Source organism: Desmodus rotundus, chromosome 5 (assembly GCF_022682495.2).
Source record: "Desmodus rotundus isolate HL8 chromosome 5, HLdesRot8A.1, whole genome shotgun sequence".
NCBI classification, from domain to species: domain Eukaryota; kingdom Metazoa; phylum Chordata; class Mammalia; order Chiroptera; family Phyllostomidae; genus Desmodus; species Desmodus rotundus.
In genome coordinates this window covers 157,237,495-157,250,338 of record NC_071391.1, presented here as the reverse complement: position 1 = coordinate 157,250,338, position 12,844 = coordinate 157,237,495, and the positions used below count along the sequence as shown (strand labels likewise).

Genomic DNA, 12,844 nt, shown 5'->3' with positions numbered 1-12,844 from the left:
CAAACACTGTGCGTGCTATGAACAGCTCTTAGTTTTGCAAACATTTCTAAGTTATCATGCACAGGAAAATAATTTAGTAGTTAATAAAATTAATACTTCTAGCAAAGGCATTACCATTATTCTAGAAACAGCTTTCTATGACAGTTTAGCCACTGATTCAAATACTTTTAGAGAAACTACTAGCTGATGACCAAGAATAAGTTAAAAGGACTAAATATAGAGAAAGGCAACAATTAAGAATACAACAGTTTAAAAAGATTAAGTGGTACACTGGTTGAACTGCAATAAAAACAGGTATTTGCCCCTGGAGACTTTTTTACTGTAGTAGAAATGGGGAACTACATTACAGAAAACAAGGAGTAAGAGATCTTGAAGATCTATAAAATACATTATCCCATACTACTTCGTATTAGTTCCCTAATTCACAAAAGCTCTAAACCAAGGTCAGGCGACTCATTATTTTTTGTTAACCTGCTCCTCTGTGCTTCCAACTCAGGAATGATAGGGTGGCATACAAATTCATCGCCTGTGATCCGCCATTTTATCAGCTCTTTTCTTCAAGAAGCATTTACAGCTTGCCCTCTCCATCTCCAAAGAATCAGTCGAAACCCCAGTATACTGTTTCAAAATAAATACATTCCTGCTAGAGTCTATACTATTAGGTACACTTAAATGTCAGATTTTTCTACTACAATTTGTTATATAAAATGAACAAACCAACCAAATTAACATAATTATAAGTATTTAAACGCTGTATGTCTTCATTATGGTGTTTTAAATGAAGGTGTTCATAAAATATCCAATCTAGACAGTTTTGAGAAAGGTGGTTTAAAAAAAAAAATCCTCACTCGAGTACGTGCTTATTGACTTTAGAGAGAGGTGAAGGGAGGGAGAGAGTGGGAAACATCAATTAGTTGCCTCTCACACATGCCCCAACTGCGGAATGAACCCCAACCTAGGCATGTGCCCGTGACCTTTCAGTTTATTGACCAATGCTCCAATGGACTGAGCCATACAGGCCAGGGCAAAAGGGAGGTGGTGTTAATTATGCCATGTAAAAAAGACATTTATCACCCTGGCTGGTGTGGCTCAGTGGACTGAGTGTCGGCTTATGAACCGGAAGGTCACAGGTTTTATTCCTGGTCAGGGCACATGTCTGGGTGGCAGGCCAGGTCCCCAGTTGGGGGTGTGTGAGAGGCAACCAATTGATGTTTCTGTCACACCTTTCTCTTTCTCTTCACCTCTCTCTAAAAATAAATATTTAAAATCTTTAGAAAATGTTTTCTTTAACTGTTGTTTCAGAAAACAAAGGAGCAGCATTATTTATAATACTAAGCTATAAAAATACTCCCACAATAAAATACATTAACTCAGTGATTTAAATTCTGGGTTCCCTAAAGAATTTCAAGTAGAGGCCTCTTCCCCCTTATTTAAAAAATAAACAGGAACTCAGTGTTTATATATAAAGTATGTGTGTGTGTACGTATATGAAAATAATAAGTATGTGCCTCTGCAGTATAGTTTAAACACACTATATAGATTAGCTTTGCTCTTTTTAAGCCACATGACATAATGCAAATAGGTAGGTTTTTTGATGAAAGTGTGTCATGGAAAAAAATGGAAAGAATGAGTTTATGAATGGATGAATACAAATCTGTTTCCATTTCTGAATGAACTAGAAGAGATTGCCCTTGTGATGATGGGCATGATCTACATAAACCAGTACATATGAAAATAGGTATATACGTAATGCAGTGCTTTGTACATTAGAGATTTACAGCAACTTAAGACATAATAAGGACAACCTTATTTGTTAAAGAAAAGTTCAAGAATAGGCCAACCTATTAAAAAAGGATGTTACATTAAAAAAATAAGCAATTTCAGAAAACGCAAAAACCAGAAACTCAAGGCTGCTTTAATTTATTAAAATGAATGAATTCTGGGATAAAACAAAAACAAAAAAACCTCACCTGTCGGGAAAGGAGGAGAAGACTGGTGAGAGAGAGACAGGCAAAGAAGGAAATCCCAGAAGGTTCCCTGCTGCCTGTGAGATGAGGAAAGATAGAAAGGCTTGTGGGAGAGAGAACCCAGATGCAGAAACCTGAGCAGGTTCCTTAGCTATCTCTTAGAGGTAAAAGAATTAGTTGTTAAACTGTTAAGAAAAAAACTTAATTAGTGAGTAACAGCTTATTTAAAAATACATTTTTACTACATGATGGTCACAGAAGCACGGACCTGCTGCTATCCGCCAAAAAAACAGACAGGCTAAACCTAGCCACCTCACCTCTGCATTTGACATTCCCATTGAGAAAGCCTAGATTTAAACTTAGATCATTTAACACAGTATTACATGCTATTCATCCCCAGCTTGTCTCTTTTCCCAAAACCTCAAATATCCCTCCTTCATCCCCAAACAACTAACTAAATTCCTTCAACTACTATTCCTTTAACTACTATTCTGCTGACTTCTTTTTTAAACTGTAAAGATGTCTTTTGATTTACAAATACTACTTAGAAAAGGAGGAGGAGAAAAGCCAATCTGTAAATATATATACAATACAGACATGGGAAGTGAAGTGATGGGGGGGTGGAGGAGCCTAAATAGAATTGCAGTAAGGGTGTGACTTTACTTGCTCTTAAAAAAATCATTATGTTCAAGTTTTCACAGACTAAGCTGAAATATTATTCAAATCTGTTTTTAAAATGTTATTCCGCTTTCTAAAGACCAAAGAAAACAAGCAGAAGGGAAACAACCAAAAGCCCTTTTTGACTGTTTCTTTTTATTCACCCACAGGGTAAATAATGCCTAAGCAGCCTCCACTGCATTGTGGTGAGCCTGTAGTTTTAACTAAAAAATTATTCCCTCTCTCAGATTTTCGTAGGGCCCAGAATTTTACGTTATGCACTGAACTAACAAGCTTACTTTGGCAATACTTATGCTTAAGCACCTTAACTCACCCTTAAATCAGTCCTCTGAAAATGACAAACTCTTTGGAAAACGCTGTTCTGGAGAAGGGGAGGGTTAGCTAGCTGCAGGGTGCCCTCTTGTGGTCCAGAGGAGTGACTAGACTCTTTTTCTGCATCTGAAGAGCACAGCATTGGATGGAGTGAGTCTCAGGAAGGTCTCTAATCTACCAAAGTAAAATAATCTCCAGGAGCAAGCAATTAATTACACATCTTAGGTCTGTTCACCATTATTTTCTATTATCAAAGTCCACACTATGTTAGTACTATAGAACATGACAAAATAAAGATGTGACCACAAGGGTTTTCATCATCAATTAAAATTTTCTAAACATCCACTAGGTATATGGAAAACTAAGTATTTTTGATGTCTTACATTACTTAATGATAAAGTTAAATGGGATGCCCCCATGAGTCATAGATTCACAGGACTGATAAAAAGCATTTAGAGTGTCCACTGTGCGCTAGTCATTTGAAGCTATCAAGCTACTAAGGAAACTAATAGAAAACAATAAACTTTAACCAGTCACACAATAAAGTATATATAAAGATCTGTAAGAAGTCAGATGAGGAAGTATAATTCCATTGCAGATAGCAATGGGACAATAGATAAGCATCTTTTTCAGTAGTCTTATAGAGGCTTAGAAGTTTTTTAAGCAAACAGCCAACAAGGAAAAATTTTTGGAAGAGAGAATAGTAAACAGTAAGTATGGCTAAAGCAAACGGCATACATACATAAAACAGAAGGACAAGAATCAAGAAGGCTCTCTTCTGAGCAAAGTATTTATGATTCATTACCAAAATACAATACATTATTTAAGCAAGTCAATCAAATCAACTAGACAAATCTCACAAAAAAAGTTGAGAATCACATTACATAATTATATAATCTGAGCTTTAAAAAACCTGCACCATTAACCACTCTTTTCAAGATTTATGGTTTAAAAAGTCTCAATGGCTCAAATAATCAAAGTGAGGTATACATTCTTAGCATTCATAAATATTTACCTCTCCCATTCCCCGAGATTCTAATGCAAGAGCTTGAAAATCATGATTCATTTCATCCACAGATCAAACCTGTTGAATAACAAAATCAAAAATTAGTAGAAAGAAAAATTTAAATAATAAACTGTGTCACCTATTTTTATATTACATTAAAGCTACTACTGATCATTAGCAAGAGCTAAATGGGCAAGAATAGATTTCTCTATGGAGACAGGTTTTCCTAAATAGAGTACATGACAGCAATCTACACTGAAATTTGTAGGAAAACCTGGAGAAGGGTTCTTGGGTTACTCTGCAAAAGAAACCCTACTAGTTTCTTGAGCAAAACAAGAGATGGTTTCAATTGTGTTCGCAGCTGCCAGTGCTCACTGAGCTCCAGCGGAAGGAGCGGGGGGGGGGGGGGGGGGGGGGGGTGGTGATAAGTATAGAGGTCGTCATACCATGGCTCATACAAAGGAGACTGCTGGCAAAACGCAAATCGACTGGTGGTAAAGTACTAAGGAAGCAACCGGGGACCAGAGCCGCTTGCAAGTGTGCGTCCTCTATCAGAGGGGTGAAGAAACCTCATCATAGAGGCCTGGTACTATGGTGCTTTGTGAAATTAGACATTATCAGAAGTCCGCACAACTTCTGATTCGCAAACTTCCCTTCCAGAGTCTGGTGTGAGAAACTGCTCTGGGCTTCAGACAGATCTGCACCTCCAGAGTGCAGCAACTGGTGCTTTGCAGGAAACAAGTGAGGCCTATCTGGTTAGCCTTTTTTAACACAACCTGTGCGCTATCCATGCCAAACGTGTTAACAATTACGCCAAAAGATATCCAGCTAGCACATCACGTATGTGGAGAACGTGCTTGAGAATCCACTACACAATAGGAAACATTCCATTCTTTAAAAAAAAAAAAAAAAGTTCTCTTCTTCCTGTTCTTGGTAGTTCTGAACATCAGGTATATTTTTCCCCATGGGGTAAAAGGGTACGTAAGTATCTCATTGCAAGTTGGAAAAAAAATAAGGAACAGAAATCGGGCAGTTTTTCCATTTTCACTTGTGTGTAAAATTTTTAAATATATACGCAGAGACATAAAGCATTAATGCAGATCAAAATGTTTCAATGAACAACTTTCAGCAGTTCAACTTTATCACAACATAAATAAACCTGTTAAATTTTTCTGGACAATGCCAATATTTGGATTTTTTTTAAAAAAACAAGTGAACTTCTTATTGATGGCAACTACAAAATGGTGTTTCTGGCACTTTTATCATATAGTAGATTCCATCCACTCACTATACTTTTCTGAGTCGTACGACATGTAAGTATACATTTTTAATGTTGCCTGTCTTCTGTGCTGTTCCTGAATATTTGCTATTAAAATACATTAAACTAAAAAAAAAAAAGGAAAGTAAAGAACAGAGGAAGCAAGCTCAAGTACTAAAATGTAGTTATCTTGTTTTTATGTTGCAGTTCCTGTTACAAAATTATTTGCCAAAATTTCTCAGCATTTCATTATTTGTAGATCATATACCAATAACAAAATTTTTTCACTGAAATTATTTAAGTGATGCTTCACCTCTACCTCCAAGCAAAATATATATTAATCAGTTGTAATTATAATAGGTTTCCTGAAGAATAGTTCCTTTCCCTTCTCAAACAAAAACTAAGGCATATATTTCTATTTTTCCATGTCTAAACAACTGTTTAAATTGCTTTTTATCTTTCATGTGACAATGTGTTCTTGAATCAGAGGCCCTTTGCCTGCTAGTGTTTAATATTGCCAGAAAAAATCACTTAGGTCTGAAACAAATTCACAGCCTCAAAAGTTTTGGGCCTTGCAATATAATTCTGTTATGTCCCCCAGTCAGCTCCCTCTCTCTAAACCTCCAGGCAGTCTGACGTTACAAAGCACACCTCCCTCCTGTAATGCTGCTCTGTTGTTCTGTCCCTTCTGATAATTCTTTTTTACTTTATGGGTCTAATTGCTTCTCCTCAGGCTTCTTCACAGGCTCCTATTTGTCACCTCAACTCTCAAATACAGGATAGTGTTCCATTAGTATCCTATCCAGAAACTCTCCTCTCTAACCTTTGTCCTGAGCAGTCTCATTCACTCTAACTGCTTTAGGGCCCTTCACCCCCATATTTGGATTTATAAACCAAATCTTTCCCCTCTTCAAAATTTCCAACTACCTTCTTCCTCCTCCCATCCCTGGAGACACCACAGAAAGTTCCAACTGTATTCTTCTTTCTTCCCCACTTCTAACTTAATTTTTTCTTTTCTTTAAAAAAATGTATTTTATTTATTTTTTAGAGAGAAGGGAAAGGAAGGAGAAAAAGAGGGAGAGAAACATCAATGTGTGGTTGCTGCTCCCACGCCCCCAGCTGGGGACCTGGCTCCCAATCCAGGCATGTGCCCCAACTGGGAATCGAACCAGCAAACCCCTTGGTTTGCAGGCCAGCGCCCAATCCACTGAGCCACACCAGACCTTAATTCTTTCTTACACCAATATCCAATCACTAACATCAACCTCTTACTTTACCTAAATCTATCCATTTTCCAGCTGTCTGGTTGTTCAGACCACCATCATCTTTGCTTAAAATATGGCAACCCTCTCCTGTCTTCCCATCCTACAATCTAATCTCCAAAAATGTAGTCATTTTTCTGAACTCCAGTCTGATCGTGTGACTCCCACTTTTAATCTTTGACTTAAAGATAAAGTTCAAACTCCTAAATGTGACTTACAAGGGAAGTGTAACTGTTTCAAATTATGGTTCTAGCAGCTAGTACTTCTATGATTCTGGACAAGTAAGCTAAACTGTTTGTTTCTCAATTTCCTCAAGGGAACATAACTGAAGAAGCTGCTATATGGATTGTTGTGAAAACTGAATTAGACACAACAGTATCAAATACAAAAGCATTCAAAAGTCAGATATTAAGAAAAGCTCTTCAATTTTTTTTATCAAATGGTACTTCAACAACTGGATGTCCATACAGGATGGGACAAAGTATGTTTACAGTGGTTTGTATGGAAAATAATACAATAATTAATAACAAGAATAAAATGTTTTGTGTATTCACAACTGTAAATCTTTTGCCCCACCTATATATAAAAAAATACCTCATAACTTAATATAAAAATTAACTCACAAAAGATACACATACCTAAATGTAACATCTAACATTATAAAACTTACAGGAAAAAAACAGACAAAAGCTGTGTGAACTTGTTTTCTAGACCACATAAAAAGCAGAGTCCATAAAAGAAAACCTGTATCTACAAATTTGACTTATGTAAACATGCTCTACAAAAAAATCACAGACCATGAGAAAAATATTCACAAATCATATATGCAATACAGGACTTGTATCCAGAATATATTAAAAACTTTTTAAAAAATAAGAACAGACAGCCCAATTACAAAATGGGTAAGAGATCAGAACAGATACTACTACCTCAAAGTTCTGTGGCAGCAAATAAGCTATTCTTTTATCTTGTTAGAAAAGCAGGTACATTAACAGTTTTCACAAAATTCACATTTCATTCATCCTTCCATTGATTCAGTAAGCTTTAACCGGGCATCTTTAGTGTGTAAGATTTTGTAATGAAAAATTAAAAATTAAGATATGATTACTGTTCTCAAAGAGTTTAAATGAATCTGATGTTTCCTGGTAATTGGAGGCGTAGCTTCTACCAGACCAAACCTCCCTAACAGGTAACAATAAACTCTGGACAAAATAAGCAAAAATAAAAATACAATTTATAACAAATAAAACAACTTAAATTCCTATAAAAAACAAAGTCTTAAAGGCTTGAAGATCCAAAGGACAGAGTTGGGGACAAGCAAAGCAGCTGGAAACTGAGAAGTCTTCAAAGGAGCCAATCAAATTCTGCTTGGATTTTTAGACAATCCCTGAACTACACAGGTGGGATAGATTTCAAGCAGCCCAATTAAGGCTAAAAGAATTAAGCAAAATGTTTGCTGATGACCACCTTCAAGTCAGAGAGCTTAAGTCCCATGAAAACAAAAACAAAGACAGCCAATAGAATCTAGAACATCTTCAATGTCGACATGTAACTGGAACACAACCCAAAATTATTAAACATAAAAGACAACAAAATTATTAGACATATGTACAAACAGGAAAAACTCAATAAAGACCAACCCCAAGATGATCCAGAGGTTAGAATTAGCAAAGATCTTCAGGCAACTGTGCAACTGTGTGCAAAGATGAATGAAAGAAAAAATCATGTTAAAAAAAAAATACAAAATTTCAGCAAAGCAAAACTGTAAAAAGAACCAAAAGGAAATCCTAAAACTGAAAAATATCTTAAAAAAAATTCCACTGGATGCACTTAACATCACATTGGAGATAAAGGGTCAGTGAATTTGAAGATAGATCAATGGAGATTTCCAAGCTGAAGAAAAAGAGGAGAGAATGAGATGGAAAAATTATTTGAAGAAAAGGCCACAAACTTCCCCAAAATTTCATGAAAGCAAAATTTACAGATTCAAGACACTCAATGAACCCCAGGCAAGATAAATAGGAAAAAAAACCCCAACCACTCATACCCACACACATCATAATAAAAATGCTGAAAACGAAAGATAAAAAGATCCTGACAGCAGCTAGAGGGGGGAAAACTACATACAGGGAGAAAATGATACAAATGACCACTGAGTTTGCGCTAGAAACAGTGGGGACCAGAATATAAAGTGCTGAAAGAAGGAAAAAATGCTAAACCAGAATTTTATCTGCTGCAAGAATAAAGGCTACTCTGGCCGGGTGGCTCAGTTGGTTGGAGCATCGTCCCATACCACAAGGTTGTGAGTTCGATTTCTGATTAGGTTGCAAGTTTGCTGATCCCTAGTCAGGGTGCATGCAGGAGGCAAGCATTTGATGTGTGTGTGTGCCCCCCCGCCCCTTTCTTCCTCCCTCTCTAAAAGGAACGAATATATCCGAAGGTGAAAATTAAAAAATAATTATTAAAAGCTAAAACAAAGACATTTTAAATAAAAAGAAAGTTTATTACAACAGACTTCTACCTCAAAAAATGCTTTTTAAAAAATTCTTCAGGCTAAAGGGAAATGATAACAGATGTTAACCGTGGACAATCAGGAAGGAATGAAGAACACCAAAAACATTAAGTATGTGCGTAAGTACAAAGGACTATTTTTTCCTCATAATTTCTTCAAAATACACACACCCTTTAAAGCAAAATTTCAACACTGTACTAGGGATTTTACAACTTTTGTAGATAACTTACATGCACATTCAATATCCACTATAGTAACTATCTTTAGCCATACCATCATGCCACTGGATTTTAAAGCAAAACCCAGTTTGAGATCAAAATATTCACTTATCACACAACACTCATATGCACACACATATAGATAGAAAATTTTCTATACATATATATTACAGATACCTATAAATAACCACCAAATATCAAGATAAGTAAAGAAATCTTGGTCCAACTGTGTCCCAACTTCAGTCACACAACCTAAGTTCTCCATTTTAATATGGCACACTAATGTCTTAGTACAGTTTGCTTTAACCATCTTTGATTTCTAAATTTTTAAAATTCCCTAAATTTGGACAAAGATACATTCATTATTCTGTACGTACTTCATAGGATTTCATATTGTTCTTGACTCTATGCCCTTTGTACTTTTTTTTTAGATTTACATTTGTGATCTCAATTTCTCTTAAAACTTGTATTTATAGCTCCTGTATTGTCTACATCTCTCATTACAGCCTCAACTTCTTCCAAGCATTAACTGCTTCCTAAAACTAATGGCAAATCATATGAAGCTTCAGGATACTGCTAACATGTTATCAGGAATCGCCTAATATTTATACAGCTTTTTAATTTCTTAAGAATTTAAGACATCAAATTTATAAATTTAAATCCTATTTTCTTGACAATGCATTCACACAATTCTGACTTCATAATTTAATTTATAAACATACATTAAATGACATTAACCCCTGAAGTCTGTGCTTGATCTATAAAGATCATAGCAATTAATCATTTTTAAAAAATCTTTCATGTAACATCTTATTTATCTGTATTCTGAGAACAGACTGTCTTTATTAAGGTAATTGTTCTATTATTTAGGGTGGAAATGGCTCAAAAGTAGGTTATCATCTATTATAAATTCATGGTTTGACTTTTGCAAGTTGTTAAACCTGTAAATCTTAATTCACTTATCTGTTGCAAAGATCAAATGAGATAATACATTCAGAAGTGCTTTGTGAGCTATTAATAAAAAGTGCTCACCGAATACTATGTATGTATCATTAAGAACATCATTACAGACTACTCTAGAAAGAACTGATACTTTCTGAGGCTCTTCAGGTGCTCAGTGTTTGTCTCTCTTCAGTCACCTTTTGTTAGTACGTCAGCCTCCTGCCTTGCTGTCAGGTTAACTTGAAAGTAACGGTACCACTTCTAACATTTCTAATTAGGTTACTTTTAATTTGCAATAATCTGTAGCCACAGATATCCAACCATGGTAGACTTGGAAGATTAAACAGGTTCTAGGAAGGGATCTACCTCTAAACACACACACACAAACCACATTTTAAAGTTACAATGCTTTCTTAGGAAAACAATTTGGCATCATATATATAAACATGTATTCTATCTCTTGAACCAGTTTCCCCAACTCTGGGAATCAACCCTAAGGATAAAACCGAAATACAAATAAGCTTTATGTACAAAGATGTTTGTAGTAATGCTGCTTGCAATCCTGAAATTATAAACTGCATAACTGTCCCGCAATAAGTAATATAGTACTATAAAATGGAGTATCATGTAGCTATTATAAACATTTGAGCTTAGAATTAAGAAAATGATTGTACAGTAATGTTAAGAAATAGTGAAAGAAGAGACTTCTGGTCAAGATGGAGGCATAGGTATACACTTTGCCACCTTGTGCAACCACAGAAAGAATTACAACTAGATCTCAAAGAAATAACACCCAGAACTGTCAGAAAAATTGAGTTGTATGAAGTGTGACAGCCAAGGATTTAAAGAAGCCACACATATCTAGACAGGTAGGAGAGCTGGAGTCCTGGAGATATGGAGAGATGCAGAGAGGCACAGAGACACAGTGTGGCGAAGAGAGGTGGCAGTGGCGGAAGGGATGGCCTCAAATTCACAAATGGTGGACAAAAATTGGGAGAGATACCTTGGGAGCGAGGGATCCCAACCCCAGTCCAGATAAATCCCCCAAATTTCTGACTGTTAAAACTAGTGGGGGTTGGGGCGGTAGAAGAAAGTGCCAGATTTTCAGGAGACCCCATTTAAAAGACCTGCAGGGACTCAGAACATATGCAAACCCACCCACTCTGGGATTCACCACCAGGGCAAAAGCTGGAAGGGCACCAGTCACATATGGGAAGTGGGTGAAGTGACTGGAAATGGGGTGAGTGCCCGGCAAACTTCAGAAGCCAGAAATCTGCATTGTCCCCTCTCGGAACCCTCCCCCCACATTGAGCCACAAAGCAGTGAAACTGGTTGCCCCGCCCTGATGATAACCTAAGGCTTTGCCCCACACAATTTACAGGTGCATTTTCCACAATAGGCCACACTACTAAGGCAGGGAGTCAGAGCAGCTCTACCTAACACACAGAAACAAACACAGAGAGGTTGCCAAATTGAGGAGACAGATATACAGCCCAAAAGAAAGAAGAGAAAACCCCAGAAAAAGAACTAAATGAAACAGAGATAACCAACCTATCAGATGCAGAGTTCAAAACACTGGCGATAAGGATGCTCAAAGAACTCACTGGCTATGACAACACAAAGAAAGAAATGAAGGTTACACTAATAAAGAAAAACCTACAGGGAACCATCAGCAGAGGTAAAGAAGCTGGGATTCAAATTAACAATTTGGAACATAAGGAAGAAATAAGCATTCAACCAGAACAGCAAGAAAAAAAAAAAATTCGAAACAACTAGGATAGTGTAAGGACCCTCTGGGACACCTCCAAGTGTACCAACATCCAAATCATAGGGGTGCCAGAAGAAGAGGAACAGCAAGAAATTAAAAACTTACTTGAAAAAACAATGAAAGCAAACTTCCCTAATTTGGTGAAGGAAATAGACATACAAACCCAGGAAGCACAAGGCATCCCAAAGAGGGCCACACCAAGACACAACATAATTAAAATGCCAAAGGTTAAACATAGAGAGAATCTTAAATGCAGCAAGAGAAAAGCAGAGTTACCTACAAAGGTGTTCCCATAAGATGATCAGCTGACTTCTCAAAAGAAACTTTGCAGGCAAGAAGGGACTGGCAAGAAGTATTCAAAGTAATGAAAATCAGGGACCTACAACCAAGATTACTCTATCCAGCAAAGCTATCATTTAGAATGGAAGGGCAGATAAAGTGCTTCCCAGATAAGGTTAAGCTAAAGGAGCTCATCACCACCAAGCCATTATTACATGAAATGTTAAAGGGACTTATTTAAGAAAAAGATCAAAACCATGAACATTAAAATGGCAAGAAATTCACAACTGTCAACAACTAAATTTAAAAAAACAAATTAAGCAAACAACTAGTATAGGAACAGAATCACAGGTTTGGAGATCATTTGGAGGGTTATCAGCTGGGTGGAAGGAAGGGGAAGAATGGGGGGAAAGATGTGGGGATTAGGAAGCATAATTGGTAGGTACAAAATAGGAAGATGTTAAGAATAGTACAGTAAATGGAGAAGCCAAAGACCTTATATGTCTGATCCATGGACATGAACTAAGGGGGGGAGGGGTGAATGGTTGGAGGGAAGGGGATAGCAGGTGGAGGAAGGCAAAGGGGAAAATACTGGCACAACTGTAAGAACACAATATTTTTTTAAAAAATAATGAAATGAAG

At 36.6% G+C, this 12,844-nt stretch overlaps 1 protein-coding gene across 6 annotated transcripts in view; it reads right to left on the bottom strand.

Moving 5' to 3' along the window:
* Window positions 1–12,844, bottom strand: part of PUM2 (pumilio RNA binding family member 2) — an 89,056-nt gene that overhangs the window by 62,274 nt on the left and 13,938 nt on the right. For 4 of the 6 annotated variants that reach the window (XM_024552492.3, XM_024552495.3, XM_024552491.3 and 1 more), the window contains exon 2: window positions 3,973–4,041. In XM_024552492.3, coding sequence (XP_024408260.1) covers window positions 3,973–4,023 — 51 coding nt within the window. In that variant the 5' untranslated portion in view covers window positions 4,024–4,041. Of the gene's footprint in view, window positions 1–2,958; window positions 3,084–3,972; window positions 4,042–12,844 lie in introns of all 6 variants that reach the window. The other 2 variants (XM_071221578.1, XM_045189617.3) reach the window with 1 other exon arrangement.